The sequence below is a fragment of the Glycine soja genome, chromosome 6 (assembly GCF_004193775.1).
Source record: "Glycine soja cultivar W05 chromosome 6, ASM419377v2, whole genome shotgun sequence".
Lineage (NCBI taxonomy): Eukaryota > Viridiplantae > Streptophyta > Magnoliopsida > Fabales > Fabaceae > Glycine > Glycine soja.
The window spans coordinates 18458493-18476314 of NC_041007.1; the positions used below are offsets into that span (position 1 = coordinate 18458493).

At 32.2% G+C, this 17822-nt stretch overlaps 1 protein-coding gene across 2 annotated transcripts; it reads right to left on the reverse strand.

Annotated features, from left to right (window-relative positions):
* Nucleotides 1–2455: 2455 nt before the first annotated feature.
* On the reverse strand, nucleotides 2456–6632 carry LOC114416604. 2 transcript variants are annotated; one of them, XM_028381528.1, is made up of 3 exons: nucleotides 6262–6632; nucleotides 4701–4857; nucleotides 2456–4245 (listed from the first exon to the last, which is right to left on the reverse strand). In XM_028381528.1, exons 2-3 carry the CDS (start codon nucleotides 4849–4851, stop codon nucleotides 2828–2830), a joined length of 1569 nt encoding a protein of 522 aa, XP_028237329.1. In that variant the 5' UTR covers nucleotides 4852–4857; nucleotides 6262–6632; the 3' UTR covers nucleotides 2456–2827. The 2 variants fall into 2 exon arrangements, with proteins under 2 accessions (XP_028237329.1, XP_028237328.1); XM_028381527.1 differs by having other exon boundaries at nucleotides 5882–6632.
* Nucleotides 6633–17822: the final 11190 nt, after the last annotated feature.

Here is a 17822-nt window from a genome sequence, read left to right on the forward strand (position 1 = left end):
ATAAATTTATTTATTTTAATACTTATTATAAAAAAGGACAATAAATTTCAATAATATTATGAAATTAAGTACCATAAATTTTTGGTTAAAGTGTAACTTATGCTCTCCTTTTTGTTTTTAAATTTGTGAGTATAGTCTTTCATTTTTTAATAAAGACATTTTATCTTCCACTTTTAAAATTTTGAAATTTTATTTTCCTATTTTTGAATTGAGATATTCTGTATCACTTTAAAAAAAATTATAATTTTAGTTCTTGTGTTTAATTTTAAGTGTTGATTTATGTATTTTATAAATATTGACAGACAGTGTTTATTTGTTATTCACATAATGATATTTATTTTCATGTTATGATATTTTTACTTTTATTAATATATATATATATATATATATATATATATATATATATATTGATAATTGAAATGATAATTCTTAAATGAAAATATTGTAAAAAATATTAATGAATTTATAAATATGAAAAAAGACTCTACACTAGGACATTATTACGGATGACAATGAAACGAAATGAGACGAGATACTAATCTCACATCAACTTTTATATATATATATATATATATATATATATATATATATATATATATAATTAAAAACAAAAAAATAAATTTAAAACATATTATACTAAAGATAAATATTTCTAAATTACTTATATTTATTTTAAAATTGAATTAGAGCAACTTAATTGATATATAATTAAAGTTATTTAAGTACCTCCTAATGAGTGAAATGATGAGTCCCCATAAGCTTGGGTACCTTATTATCTACTCATGTCTTTTAATTTTATATTTGGATATTATTTTTTTACTCCTTAAAAAATTATTTTTATTAGTCTCTTTTTTTCGTAATGTTCATGATTTCACAATTAGTGACAATTTTTAATAGTCAAAAATGATTTTAAACCGTCAAAATATTTGACTCACATGGTTTTATGATGTTTTTTTGCATATTCTAGCACTTTTAACGAAGAAACATAAAAACATGGATGCACTATTATGATTTTTGTACATAATTTGACGGTTTTAAACTAACATAAATTTTTTATAAAGAAATTAAATTAAAAATCATTTATGAAGGGTAAAAAAACCATCACAAATTATGACACCCATTAACACAAAGAAAGAAAAGGACTAAAGCATTTAAAAAAATGATGGACTAATAAAAAGATAAAATATATTTTTTAAGGATTAAAAAAATAATTATTAAAATTTAAAGAACTAAAAATATATTTAATCTAAAGAAAAATAATCATTTGTTTACCCACGGCTAAGGATAAATCTACTTGAAATGTGCCCCGCTAATTTTTATTTTTGCAATGTTAACTTTTTAATGTACATAATATCTTGTTTGAGTTATTTTTAGGTTAAGTTAGTTTTTTTCTCTAATTTATTATTTAAATTTAATTTGGTCGTCTAATTTTTTTGGGTTTAATTTAGTCTTTTGATTTTTAAAATCTATTCAATTTGATCCTCTAGTTTATTTTGTGATCAATTTGATTCTCTAATCTTTTAAACCAATTCATTTTTTGAGAGATATGCATTTTGTAATGGTTTAAAATCACTTGGTGAAGGTTTTGAACCTTCACAAAGTCTAATCTTTATAATTTAGAATGAAATACTAAATTGAATCAATTTAAAAAATTAGAAGATCAAATTTAATTAAAAAAAATAAAGAACCAAATTAAATCTAAAACATAAATTAGAGGACTAAAAAAACTTATTTTATTTTATTTGAGAGTCAAATTCAAACCAAATTAAATCAATCTTTCACGGTTTGTTTTGCTTTGGTTGAACAGTTTTTCATCTTCTTAATCAATTATCATAATTTAGAATCTAATAAATTTTGTTTAGCATGTTTTAGTTGAAAATTATTATGTTTTTGTTTCTGTTTAACATTATTATAAAATGACATAGCCAACTCTTTTTACAACACAGTAATAATTAATGTTGATTTTCTAGGCATTTGTTTAAGGAAAAAAATTTGTTTCATCTTATTAACATAAGGGATATTTACCAATTGGATTGGGTTGAGATTGGATTGGGTTGAGTTAAATTTAACTGGACCCTTACCTAATCCAATCAAATTTTTTCCAGGTTGGATTGAATTTTTACAATTTTTTTAACCAAATCAAGATAGATAAAAACAACTTGAAAAAATAAATTGAGTGATTTAATTTAATAATTTAATAAATTATATGGATAAAAAATACTTTATATTTAATAATTAATTTATATATAATAATAATAAATTTAATTATATGATATAAATTGAACTGTAGGTGAAAAATATAAAACTCATATCATATAGGATTGCATCTTAATTGAATTGGATTATATTTGATTCCAATACTTACTAACAGGTTCAAAATGCCATTGAGAATGAAAGCAATATTTTTAATACGTAAAACAAACCAGGGCTGTTCCACTAGGTTGAACTAAATGAATGAAAGCAATATACCATTGAGAATTTTCATTAACGATTAAATAATGCCAAATTACATCATAAAACCGGAACTCTTCCTTCAGTGATGGTTTATTTTCCACCAACTATTTCCTCCCTCCAATCTTGTATCCCACCTCAAAGTGGAAACTCATAAATTAAGGAATAAGAAACTTTACAGTTCCAAAAGGACTTAAGAAGAATATATGAGACGACAGAACTCAGAAAGACCAAATCACCTTCCAAAACACTATTTTACAATGAAGGCTACTTTTTGAATCTTATGTCAAATATACAAAAAGAAAAATCGAAGTCAGATCACCCTTAGCAGAGAATGCTAACTGAGATTCACTTCACATAAAAGCCCGGGATTTGCTCAAGCTCTTCTCATGTCTTGCCTTCGTCCATCACCAAAAACCTCTTCTATCATGTTGCATGTAGGTAAGAAGTCAATCTTATTTTTAGAGCATGATACAAATCCAGAATCCCACACTTTTGCATCACAATGCTCTAAAACATATCCTTGGCTATAACCATTGGTTACCCCATTATAGTTACCACACCAATGATCACCATTCTCGGTAACCTTAGTCTCCTGTGAGACAACTCCTATGTCTGATGATGTGCATGAATCATCTTTAACTTTTTCATCACATGAATCCTGCCAAACAGGCTGATCCTGGGATTGAATTAGAGGAGGGGAACACCTAGAGTGATGCATCTCTACAGGATCATATTTGGAATCATCATCTATGTTCCTATTGGTACAATCTACTGTTTCATTAGCTGGACAAGTTTCGCCAGCAGCATACTCATTATAGGCTTGCAGACCATTATTGTGGCAGTCAGCCATAGAAGTCTCATCATGACATACAGGGGACTCAGCAACAGAGTCCTCGTCTTCCTCTCGAGTTGCAATATCATTGCCCTCACTACCTTGCCATTCATCACTATCACTGTCAATGCTTAACAGGTCATTCCTGTTCTGCTCTGCCCTCCTTCGAAGCATGAAGACATTAAAGTAGTAACTCACTATTTCCTTTTTGGTTAGTGAAGGAAAAACAATGGAAAGATAGTTCCAGAAGTTCTTGTCAAGGGATACTGGATTATTGAAAACAACCTCGTGAAATAGCTGTTCATCCTCAGCACTCCAACTTTCTGCCACTTGTTCTCCCATGTTAGTGAAACCCAATTCAGTGAATTTCTTAGGCCCAAATAATTTTCTGAGTTTTTCTCTTTCTTCAGCGATATGTTGTCTGACACATCTCATGGATCCCTGGTCTTCACAGCTACAGTCAGTTCTCCCCTTTCCAACTTCATCATCATTGCTAGACAATTCCATCTGAGGCATAGGGATTACACAGGTCCCCATCAGTCTTTTCTCAGTTCCGTCAATGTCCCCTACAGTAAAGTCTGAAACTGAAACAGCATCAGAGGCATTTGGCCTATTAGTGGCACCCGAAATATCCCATGCTGGAACATCAGCTTGATGATCAGGTCCAACAGATACAGGTTTACGAGGAGAGTGTTCAAGGAGTATGGAATAGATGTCCTCATAGCGGGTTAATGTCCTTATCGGTCGCTCTGGACTAAAATACTCCGGAAAAAGGGAAAGATGTAAAGGTGGTTCTAAGTGGAGATCTTGAGTTGTGCTACTGGTAGCCCAAGAAGAAGCAGGAATATCTATTACAGGGAAGCTTGTTTCAGAGTTCCCAGCCCCTGTAGGAAGTTCACCAAAACTTTCACCTCCAAGCTTCTCAATACCTTCACTACTACATTGTGTACATCCATCCTCTACAAATAATGTAGACTATATCAAAATGTATTCAGTGAAATTTAACATAAAAATCTAAAAGGCATAAAAATACACCAAATAGTCCTTCAATTTGCCCCTTTCCAGGTAAGTCCCACAAGATGTCAGAATACACTAGCATTCAAATATACTTTTTAATGTTCAAGCAGAGTAATAGATGAATGAGAGCTAAGTTTTGACGGACAAACATATGAAAATATGACAATAAGTCAAGCTACTCTTCTGACCCTACTAGATTATATAATGAAATCAGCCAAAATGCAGAACAAAAGAAACAAAAATAAGAAAGTGGAATAATTCTAAATTCTGAAGCACAAACATTTAGTTTAAAATGGTTGACTAATAAGCAGACTTGAAACTCATTGAAATGAATATTTTTATTTCAGATTTTGTAGTTGTTGCTCAAACATGGAGAGGCCGTCAACTAAACACCCACCTGAAGTTTTTGGCATATGTAAATGGCAATCATCATCAGGAAAAACAGATTCTGATAATGAAAAAAGCTCAGTGCTTGGTCCTGCATGTTTTGAGTGTTTGAAAGACCCCTCAAGTATTTCCTCAGCATCAAAAGAACGCTTCTGCACCATAATTACCTGCAGGACAGGATTCAATAAGGAATAAGACAACAACCTTCATGCATCAAAGTACATTATTCTGGTTAAGAAGTAAAACAATTTGGAATGGGGGATGATGCATGCAATATAACAACATTTGCCTGCTAAGTGAGCCATTGCTACAAGATTTCTTTTGAAGAAAAAAGCTAATAACTATTTCTAAACATTCAGTGAAACACCTTCAACATATCTCAGTATTGTTCAGTCTTAGATTAATATTAGTAAATGAACCCACACTTCCAATCTTTGCACAACAAATATTCAAGGCTTGATATAAGGAAATACATAAATTAATAAGGTCCACTATCCTCTGTTTACTCAAACAGCTTAACCGATATCGGATTTTGGTTTGAAACCCTCCAACACTTAATTCAAAGACATGCACTTGATAACTGTATTCACCAGTTGGTTGTATTGTCTAAAAAACCAAGAAGTAATACTTAAAAGCAAGAAATGAAACTGCTACAACACTAATCACTTGAAGATATTACAGAACAATAAAACATACCACGGTTAGTAAAAGAAATACTCAAAAGCAAGAAGAAATATTATATAACAGCTACATTGTAAGAGCAGTTAGTGGAAGACTAGGTGTTGAACCCCCCAGTTCTGGATAAGAATATCTTCTATTCAAATCACTGTAACTCGACATTTTAACATTAATATTAATATCATAATCATACAAGGCTGGTGGGCCCAATCACCAAGGCAACATGGAACATTTCCTTTCACAACCAGAGCCCAATGAACACACCATTAGCAATTACAGTACGACATTTAGGGACAATTTGGTAAATTGACATTATTTACTCTAAAAAAGAAGACATCCACACCACTGCCCAAATGACCAGACAATTAAAAAAAATTACCATTAAATAAAATGCAAGAAATTTTAATCATAAAGCAAACACAAAAACAATAATTGTCACCAATAATAATAATAATAATAATAATAATAATAATAATAATAACAATAATAATAACAATAATCCATTTATTATACCTTAAACCAGTCTCCGTCAAATTATATGGCAAACGGCTGAATCGGACAATTAAAACCTCAAATTGGACGTAATCAAACAGGAGAACCCTAATTACTCACGGAATTGAAATTTCCCCAAAGAAATTCAACCAAACAACAAAAGCCCCCAATTTAAGAAAACCCTAACCCTAGATCTTTCAAAATCCAGCGAGAACGATGGACAACTATCACGATTCGAACCGAATCGAATAACCTGACGCGAGATCTAACAACCCAAACCAAGTTTCAGAAGGATCGAACCCAAATCAAACACGCGTCGAAAAATAATTCACCCAAAATCACAGAAAATGGGACGATACGAAAAACACCCAGAACCCAAATCAAATCGAAAATTCCCCTACCAGATCCCGTGTTGGGAAAAACAGATCCGCGAAGGAAACCCTAAAAACGCATCCAGCGCTCCGACAGGGGAAAAATTGGGATCGATCGCCGCAGAAAATCCCGAGCTAGCGAGAGGCGGAATCGATTGGAGAGGTGGCGGGAAGATTGGGGGAGGAATCGAGGGAGAGAGGAAAAAGAAATCGCGATCGAAAAAACGCGGCTAAAGACGAAAGGGGGAAAAGGCTAGGGTTAGCGTTTTTTTTTTTTTGGAAAGGATTATAAGTGGATGAAACGACACCGTATTGTTGTTGTGTGTGTGTGTGTGAATTACAGGAAATGCCCCTCGTGTTGTTGTTGTTGTTGTTGATGTTGTGTTTGGTGTGTGTGAGGGGATGCGGGTGCGGTATATATGGGACAGTGTGGGAACGAGCTTCAGGGTAGATTCCGAATTATAATTATCATTGCTGAAAGGCTGATCCGACACGTGGCACTCTGTGAATGGATGATTTTGTGTTTTCTTTTCTGACTTTTCCCTTTTATGGGCCAACCGTGATTTTTGTGGGTGGGGGAATCTGGGGACAATAAACTGGGGACTTTTTTTTTTTTATTCTTTTGTTTTTTAACTAGAAGATATATTAGTTTTTTTTTATTTGACCCTCATTTAGTTTTCTTTCACCAAGTCAGTACATTGTAAGATAAAGTATTATCTTTAATTATCATTTCATATTCAAACCAATCATCAAACTCTCGAGGCATTACTTAAAGAATCTAAATGTGAAATTAGATATGCCAACAGCTTATTTTTATTCTTTTATTCCTATTTTTTAACAACACCTTATTTTTATTACCCCATGATGATGATGATTCATCTTTGATTCTAATTGTCTGGGTTTTGCATGCGACAATAATACACTTTTTTGGTATTTTTTTAATATATATAACTTTAATGGTAAGAAATTTTGTGTTTTTTATTCTTTGTTTAGTGATTTTACGTTAATTATACACAATTAATTTTGCATGTTATATTTGATCTTTGATCAATCTAAAATCATGTTTGAAATATGGGTGTGAGTGAATTGATTTGGGTTGAGTTTGGTTAAACTTATAATCCAATTTGACCGAATCTGAATGGGTTGGTTTGGGTCGGTTTCTAAAGGAAAAAAAAATGAAACTCAATCAAAATTAATTCATTTGTAAAAGTGTGATACCCTCTACTCGACATACATATAATTAAAAAAAACATATAAAGATCTAGAATTTAATTAAATCAAGTTTATTCAAATCACTTAAACAAATTTGCGTGGATAAAAGGGTCACATTCATTTTACTATTATCAAATAAAATTTATTAAAAACATCTCCGGTTCAAAACAGAACCATCCAAGTTTACAAAATGACTCAAGTTAAGCAGGGAAATAAAATAAAGTAAAATACATGTTTGAAACATTCTACCAGAGTATTATGTCTTAGCATCCTCTAGCACGAGGTTCTTTAAAGACATTCACCGAGTCATTTGTTCCCACAAACGTAAGATTTGAGATCATCACAGGAACCAAACACAAACAACACACAGGGAGTGAGTTATCACATTTCTAAATAAAATATAGATAAACAAAGACATAAGCAAAATACATTATAAAAATATTAATAGCATAGTTTAACTTAATACAATCCACGTCACTTTGTCACTTTATCATTTAAAATTCATTTTTCAATCATCAATCACATTACACACTCAAGTCAAGATGTAATAACACTCACCAATTTCATAATAAATAATTCACAGGTGTTATGCAACAATTATACTAAGACTCGAGCCTATATGCAATGCGGTACTATGTCAGTGAAAAATCACACTAGGGCGCTTAGGAGTACATAACAAGACATGTCACACAATAGGTATGTCATGTCACTCTCACTAAGTAAAATCATAAGGTGACCAGTCAGGGTCACTCTGTTTTGCGAGAATACTTCAACCATATGGGATCAATATAGGCTTAAAGGAGCACTCAAACCGAATATATTTACCCCCAAGGCCTAGACTCCGAAGAATTCGTTAGGGTCTCATCTTCCTGATTCATGTTCAACCCCTAAAACAACTTTTACATGCAGACACTGCTCATGAATTATACAATACTCACGACCTCACACTTGTTTTCAAACACGTTTAACAAATTGTGCTACAATTTAACACTTCAGGTTCCTAACTTTGAACCATACACTTTCCTTTTAACATTTCGCGCATAAACAATTTTCTCAAGGTAAACACTAGTCGGACTATTATATAATTCACAACTCACAACACAAGTATTGTCATATCAAGTATTAACCACACACTTATTCACAACCATATCCCATGTCCACAATTTAACATTTCACAATGTCACAATTCACCATCACATGTTTGCGTGTATCTCACAAATTAACATATGTTCAACTTTGCACTTATACTAAATCTCAATAACAATGTTATCTCACAATTTATCACATATTCAATTTATCACTTACACACAATTTCAATCACAATTTCATGATTCCAATGTAACAATTTATCACGTTAATCTAGTAAATCTTATCCAAAACACAAACAAATTATACAAAAATATTTTTCATAACATTGGGAGTAAAACCCCTCAACAGTTTCACATAATCATACAGAAGGAATTACAATACAATAAACATCCCAAAATAAACCTCAAGTTAATCTTCTCAGGATCCCTACACATGTTCATCTCTTACCTCTAAGCGGGCTCACATGTGTAGTCTGATAGTGATAGCAGCATCTCTAGCAATTCCCTAAGATTTCTAAAGTTTTTCCTCTAGTTGTTCTGCTAAGATTTTCTAGCGTTAGAGAGAAGGAGAAGAGATTGGAACCTCCATTTTGTTGTCTCCATGTGAGGGACATTTCTTTCACCACAAACATTTTTTAGTAAATCCCAACGGTGGAGTTGCACAAAAATGAATTCCAAACCTGGTGTTCAAATTCTACAATGATCCAATGGTTAACGATTCTAGGATTATAATTTAACTATGATAGATTTGGGTGTATACGCGAAAAAGAGAGCTTCGAGGGGCATTTCTCCCACCATAGATATTTCGCAACTCCCAACGGTGGAGATATTCGCAAATAAGTTCTAAACATGGTGTTTAATTTTCAAGAAGATCCAACGGTTAAGATGTCTGAGATAATAGTTTTATTGGAACAAGTTTCAGTGTATGCGGAAAAAATAGAGGGTTTTGGGAGAGGGAGAAGGGAAAACGAATTTGAGAGGAAGATAAAACGTATAGACGTATGATAATATATCTCTGTTTATAGCTAGGGTACTCTCAACATATTATTTACTCTATTTTATTATTTTCTATTTTATAAAAAAGAACTTTATTTTATTCTATCAAATGAATAAATAAAATATTTTTTTATTTTTTAAGAAAATATATTTAATTTATTCACCTTAAAACTATTATTTTAATTAATAAAATTATTTTTTCTTATTTGTTTAATTACTAAAATCTCATTATTTTCCTAAAACTCTATTTATTTTTAAATAAAATCTTTTTAATTTATTTTACGAAAAAATTGGGTGGTACAATTTGTGTTGGCTTAGGTCAATGGGTGAAAATATTTAATTTTGTCTATTTTTTTAAAAATGCAATATTTTTTATAAGTTAAATTTTTTATTAAATGAATTTGACAACTTTTTCTTTTTAGATTTTTTATTAAAAATGAAATTTTGGTGATGTTGTCACACTTCACTTTATTCCATTAACTTCTTTCTCTCCATGGAGGATAGGAAATTAAGCATACCATATTCGAGATAAGGAGTTTTAATAAGTATAGTGAGAATAGATTTCAAACACTTTTTCTCTACCCAAACCAGTGAGACAAGGCCTACTCTTTGTAAATATATACGAATTATTTTTAGAAGCCCATTTGAAGTGGCTTCAATCAATAAAACTCTTGTTGTTTTGATCATGAATGTTAAAGATGTGTTGATACTTACTCAATTCAGGTCGATAAATCTATGTAATCAATATTCAATAGTATTTAATTTTTTAAAATTTAAAAATATATTACATATATTAATAATAATAATAATTTAATATAAATTAACGGGTCAACGAGTCAGGTCAACAGGTTCAGATTGATTTGAGTCAATTTGAGCTTATAGGTGATCCGTACTCACTTACACTCCTAATTTGGAACATGAAAATTGCCTTGAACCGCATTCTATTCAATTGTGTTGTTCATGGTTAGGGTTCGAAGTGAGTTTGATTTGTGTTCATGGATGCGTTGATGTGAATGCAAATTGGGTTACATTTTTTGTGGGTTCGATTAGGGTTATGCTAGTTGAGGATTTGATATTTGGGAATTGGATTAGGGATATTTGTCATTGTTGACTGATTTGTGTTTGATTTTTCATTAGGTATAGGGTTTTCAGTTGCTATTCACTCTATGGGCTCATAGGTTATGAACTTTGTAACACCTCAAATTTTAAACTGAAAATATTACTTGAAAACACTTGAATTTAATTTATTTTTGAAATACACGTCACTTTTTTTTATCGCTTCTTATAAATAATAAAAACATCTTCCTATACTATTTAAAAACAAAACAAAACATGATAGATGAAAAATGCTAAATAGTTGCATCAAATTAAAATAAATGCAAATGTAGAGTAATTCAGTTTCCATGCATAAATAAAATAAATGTCACAAAGAAATATATGGATACAACCCATGATAGTGTCATAATAAACAAAATATATTTTTCATCCCTGTTACAATAAAATACGTGTATGTGGAGAAAATATCTCTCAAAATGCATCAAAACAATAGAAACTAGGATTAGAGGAGACCACTTATCACACTAGAAGTACAAAATTAACTAAGACATTTACTCTCAAGAATCGTCACTCTCCTCCTCAAATGTCAATTTCAACTGCCTTGGTAGTTCTCGGTACTCCTCCATCCCCTTGGACGTCATGTCTGAATGGTCACCTCAGTCCTCTGTAACCTCCAATGGTTGTTCTCAATGCACATTGTATCTGGTCTATCAGTTAGCACTACATGGACTCGAATATGGTAGGTGAAACATGTAGTCTGTGTTACGGTGCAGGCCATACCTGCTCTCTTTGTAAGCTACATTGATCCCCAAACGCCTTGGTGTACTCAACATTGTCAGTACCTGAAAGTTATTGGTTGTAGGGGTGAGTCCTCCACTCCTCGAACGCCACAACCAACAGACAATAACTATCACACTTGCATGTGTTTATCTAAACATACAATCTACGTAACCAATGCATGTGTTTATCTAAACAAACAACACTTTTGCATCCTAAGCGCGTAACTATCACACTTATTTCACTAGAAGAACCAATCACTACCATCAATCCTCCCAGGTCTTTATGGGCTTACAAAATTATGTGGATGACAGTCAGAAGTGATCGCTACATATGAATACATCGTACAACAACCCCTCATCTCCCAACTCAAAAAGCATAGCCTCAGAGCCCGTCAAGAGTAGCAAAGTGAGGCCTATGAGTTACCCATACCAAATGTCGGGTAGTCACCACTCGCTAATTTCCCAAGGTTCCTCGAACCTCTTCACTCACTATACCCCAGTGTATCTCTGTCCATCATCCACTTCCTCAAATTAACCTCAACTTTTCACAAAAGGAAATAGAATCAATGGTTCCTTAATCTCTATCCAATCCTCTTGACTATTATTGTATTGCATGCATAGCCCCCATGTCATGTGCATTAACAGACACGTACAAACAAACAAGAAAGAGAGACGGGTCTCAGGCTTACGTACTACTCTCAAGGAACCAATCGTGACCCCTTAAACGGTAAAACCACTTGTGACACAAAATAATCGAACAACATAATAGTTGTAACTATAGATATCTAAACAAACATAACAAACGATTTGTCGAGGATCAAACACCCGCGGACCCAAACCACAACGCGTACAAATAAAAATGACAATATGCAGACATATATATTATAAAATAAATTTGCATGCCACAAATATATTTGTCATAATTTACACTCTGCCGATCTTATCATTCAATAATCATAATTAAACACACACATTTGAGTAATTTTATCAGTAAAGGATCATCACAATTTCAGAACATGCATTAGTCATTAGATCTTGCAATTATCTTAGTCATATAAAGAAAATAAATCAGTAGTTCCTAAAAATAAATAATTATAAGATAATGTATACGGAGGCATAGATTCAAGTTAAGCTATCTATTGTCTAAAATCACTCTGTCGCTCGATTTTTGATAATTTTGCTCCTAACTTATTTTTAGCGCTCTCGGTACTTTGAGAGTCGGATTTTTTCAAATCTTATATGCTACCATACATTTTCCAAACTAAAAAACTCATTTTTGAGGTCAAAAATTTAATAAAAACAGCCCATACTTCTGTAACTCTAAATCCAAATTCGTGATAGATTTTTCATTTTACTAAAGGTCCTTAAATTTGTTTTATTTGTAACTTTTGCTAGGAAACTCTGATTTGGGTGAAATTATAGGCTAACTCTATGTTTTAACATGCAAAGAACTCACTTTTGGTATAAAAAACTAATGACATAGATTCAGGACATGACAGGAAGCTCAAAATTTTTTAAGCAATAACACATTCCAGGAAGTTCAACAATAAGCATATGGTTCAAGAGTTGGAGAGACCTCCTACCTCTAGTGGTCTCCATAAAATTTATAAGAAAGAATGAGGGAGTTTAGATTCAAGTTTCCAACCTTCAAGAGTGCAAAATAAGGTTTTGAAACTACAAGTGAGAATAAAGCAAGAAAATGAAGTGAAAATCAAGCTTAGAGGTGAAAATGAAGGTCACTTACCTAAGCTTGATGGAAGAAAGGCTCAAGAACATTTGATAAAAGTTGGAAGAAGAAGAAGAATATGGTACCCTCTTTCTCTTAAAGCTTCAGCAAAATAGGAGAAATGGCCAAGACTTTGGCTTTTAAAAACAACATTTATTGTAGGTGAAATGCTTGGACCAATGGGATTGCAAGGCCTAATCCTTATCTTCTTGATTTAAGCACTTAAATGACCATAATATGACTAATTAGCAACGTGGACAACCCTTGAGGTGTTCTCCACGAGCTCAGGGATGCCTTATATGGCTTCTTGCACTTTTCCAAAACTAACTATAAAAGGACAAAGTAGAGTTTTGCCAAAAATTGTAAAAATTGTTTTTGCTAAAATTGGTAAATCTTATCCTAATCTTCTAAATTAGTGTGCTAACTTCCTAAATTTAGTATGCTAACCTCTCTTGGGATATTTGTACTCAGAGTGAACCTTGCACATAGTCCACTCATACAAAGACAAATTACATTGCAACTCAATGCACAGTGCAATTCTTGCACAAATGGAAATCTAGCTTGGGTAGTTTCTATTTTTCTGTCAAGCTTTACTAAATCAATCACACACACATACACATAACATGAAATTCTATGATTAAAAATATATAAGTACTAAAATTAAATTTATACCCGCACTGATGACACAACACAAAGTTTCTTTTGTTAGTCTGAGTTGTAATTTTTCAAGGCATTACAACTCTAACTTATTTTAATTATTATACATCATATAATTAGACACTTTAGCTAGTCACCAACTAGTTAAACAAAAATTCTATTTTTAAACTAGTTATATAGTGATTTACGAAAATTCCCTCCACTTTAAACTTTTATGACTTAATTACCCTTTTTCTAATTATATGGAATCTAGATCACCATTAATCAACCTTAATTATCCCCACCTAATTTCTAACTTTACTTACATCAATTACTAAATTTTTTCAAGCTTCTAATTTATATTTCTAGACCAAAATTCAATTATCAACATCTAGGTCATTAATGAGTTGATCATTATTTGATCAGAGAACTTTCTTTGATTATCCTTATTCTTTCTAGACTTTAACTTAAAAAGTTAAGAGTTCAACCATGCCTAGGTATCCTATTGTAACATCTTATTTTCTATCATTTCAACAGTCTAAAAATGCTACCCAATTGCATAACAAAACACACATGGAAAATTAGGATGTTACAAACCCAACATTGAAATGGGAGGGGGAAAAGGAGAATGCCTATTACGACTTGGGTATCGACACACGATTATTCCTTGAAGTTGTCGACCTGATACACGATATTGAGTATTCTGTTATTTTGCTTAAAATGTGGTGGAAATGGGTTGATGTTGATTATAAAAGCTTAAGATATTTGTCCAACGATCAAGACGCTATGGATTTGGCAAGGTATGCTTTGAGTCATAAATGTAAAGTTGATATTTATGTGATGTTTGGGTTGAATGATTATAAAGAAGTTACTTGGGATAAAGACTAGGGGTGAACTTACTGGGGGTGAGGAGTTGTTCAATGACCAACAAATTGTAGAGTTTGACCATAGTGTAGATGATTTGTTTGATTGGGACAATGCTATGGCATTTGATGACAACAATGAGTCATCCAGGAAGCAAAATGAGCCTACAGTGAAAAGCAAAGTGAGCAATAAAGGAAAATATAATGCTTCTAAATACGAAGATCCTTCTATTGAAAATCCTGGTCGGTGTGATGAAGACCTAGACGGGATTGACGATGACAATATGCCTAACCACCCCATGAGGAACCTTATACAAATTTTAAGGAGATGCACAATTTGGAGGCTAGCTATGAAACTGATGAGTTGTACAATGATGTTGAAAGGTTGGAAAAAAATTCAGGGTAAGATAATGCCAAGACCTATGAAAAGGTTAGATTGGGAGACTGAAAAAGCAAAAAATTGGTTTGTCGAATATGCTGGAAACATGTTGTAAGAGGTCACACACATACACACTGTTTACTAAAAAGTTCATTGCAAATCTAGCATCTAGGACTCGTTCTTGTAATTTGTGGACATTGGTAGGCATACCTTGTAGGTATGTTGTTTCTACTATACAATAAAATAGGGAGAAACCAAAAGACTATGTTTATGCCTACTACCATAGAGAGATGTATGCTAAGTGCTACAGTCACACAATAAGTCCTATAAATGGTGAAGACAGATGGCCAAAGGATATTGATGATTCAATTCTGCCTCAATCTACAAAGTTGGGCCTAGAAGACCCAAAAAAAATTAAGAAGAAGAGAGCTAGATGAAGATCCAAGACCAACTAAAATGAGAAGAGAAAATACCAAAAACAAATTCAAGAGATGCCTTCAATATAGACACAACACTCGAACCTAAAATGACCGACTTGTGGCAGCTAGTGGATCTAAGGCACAAGTTGCTAGATCTTAAATTCCAGTAGCAAGAAACATTGTTGTAGCTGTTGGAACTGAGACACAAGTTGCTGAATATGAAATTCCAACAGCAGGAAACAATGTTGCAAATGCTAGATCTGCAGTAGGAGGACTAGGATCTACAATTCCAATAGGAAACAATGTTGCAATGCCTACTGAATCTGATATTCCAACGTAGGCATCTCAAGTTAGGACATCTAACCCGAGTCAAAGTAAGTCTAGAAAAAAGCAACCAAAATTGAAACAAAAGGTAAATATTGCTACACTTTGTTCTACTTGTGTGAGATTTGTATTCTAAACATGTCTACTCATGCAAGCAAATGAGAAGGCATGTTCTACCCTAAGCATGAAGGACATCAACAAAGAAAAGGATTTCCTTGCAAATAGTACTCCAACACAATTGCTAACAAAGATTGTGAATCAAAAGATGGTGAAACAAAAGAAGAACAAAGAATGACAAAGGAAGGAGGGGTCTATTTCTGGATCAACGCATGTGAAAGGGAATTAAGTTGGGTGTTGATGTGTGGTGGACAATACTAGTGGGAGTCTTTTGGATGTATTTGCTGAATGGGTGAGATTTTTTTTGATTCAATTAAACAATGGAAATTTTCTATGTAGTCTTTTTATGGAATCCAAAGTACCAAACACGGTCTCCTATTGCTTTTTTTACTAGACAATGGTTATAATATTATGTGATTATTAAAGACTATCATTATCAATATTGAACTTTATTTCTATATTTTACATAAACTTTGTTGTTTCATTCAATACATGAATAAATGCTATTAAATTGCATTCAAAGTGAGTAGGTAAAGGAGTTTACTATCTTTTTTACAGGAGTGCTTTACTTGAATATTTAAAAATGATTGTATGTATAACTAAATTAATACCATGCTAAACATAATTATTTACGGGGACTCTTTAGATGGAATGCTTTACTTAAGTAATTAAAAATGATGTAAAACTCCATTAATCACCAAAAAATGAAGAAGTATTTAAAGATGAAGTATGTAAAACTCCATTAATATGATAGTACAACTTGTTCATTGTTAACAACAACATCAACCCATTACATTCATTTCAACAGAAAAATGAAAATCAATGATCATAACATGGACAAACACATCACTGAAAGACCCATCAACAAATACACATTCATTCTTTCACCAACAACTATCTTCTGCAATTTAATAATCTTCATTTGAGCCTCCTCTAATTGTTGCTCCAATTGTTGTTCTATCCTATGAAATATGCCTTGGCTTGGATCAGCAATAACTGTTTGCCTTTCATCGACATTTGATCCTCTAACATTGATAGGACCCTCAGTCCAATAAAAAAAGTTGCAGGTATTTGGACTCTATATCCGTCAACAAATCGAGATCATGAAGAACATAAAAAAGGAACATGGAGTGCATAAAAATGCAGCAAGTAAAGCACTTACCACCCAATTCCAACATCTCCAAAAATGTCTTCCGAGTTTGTTGGTGCTCCTTGAAGTTAGCAACAACGTGGGTAGTTTACACGTGCATTCATCATTCGTCGTAGATGAAGACACTGACGAACTTGGAATACCCCATCATCAACGAGCTCTAGATTTGTTCATTGGCAGGTCACAATTTGGAGGTGGAAGAGAAAGGTCACAGTTACAAAAGAGAAGATGAAGGTGAAGGTCGAAGAAGATGGACCAAAAGAAGACGAGCCTTTATTCGAATAAAACATCCAAAAAAATTGTCACAGGTTTGGATAACCCAAGTCTAACTCTAGACCAAAAGATAACACATTTAAATTTTGTAATGACGAAAAATATACCAAAATTTTTACAATGACGGATTTCAAACTTTTAAATATTTATAAGAACAAAAAACATATTTTAACCTTAATATTTTTTAAATTCATTAAAGTCTGAACTACAAAATCCTAATCTTTTAAAATCTATAAGTTTTTTTATGCCAAAATAATCTTTTAAAATCCTAATCCAATACATCCCTTAATAATACTCTAATAATAATATTTTTCTGAAACATGTGTATATAAAAATATATTTAAATATTTATTAACGTACATTTATTAAAAAAACTAAATAATTAATAATTTATTCAAAATTCAAAATAATAAAAAAGAATTACTCCTATAAATTATTAAATATGAATTTAATACACGTGCCTTGCACAGGACACTAAGCTAGTATAACTTCAAAGGAGTGACAATTTTTCTTGTTGAAGCCAGCATAATTTTCAGGCAAACAAGGTACCAGAGTAGGAGAACGACACAAAGC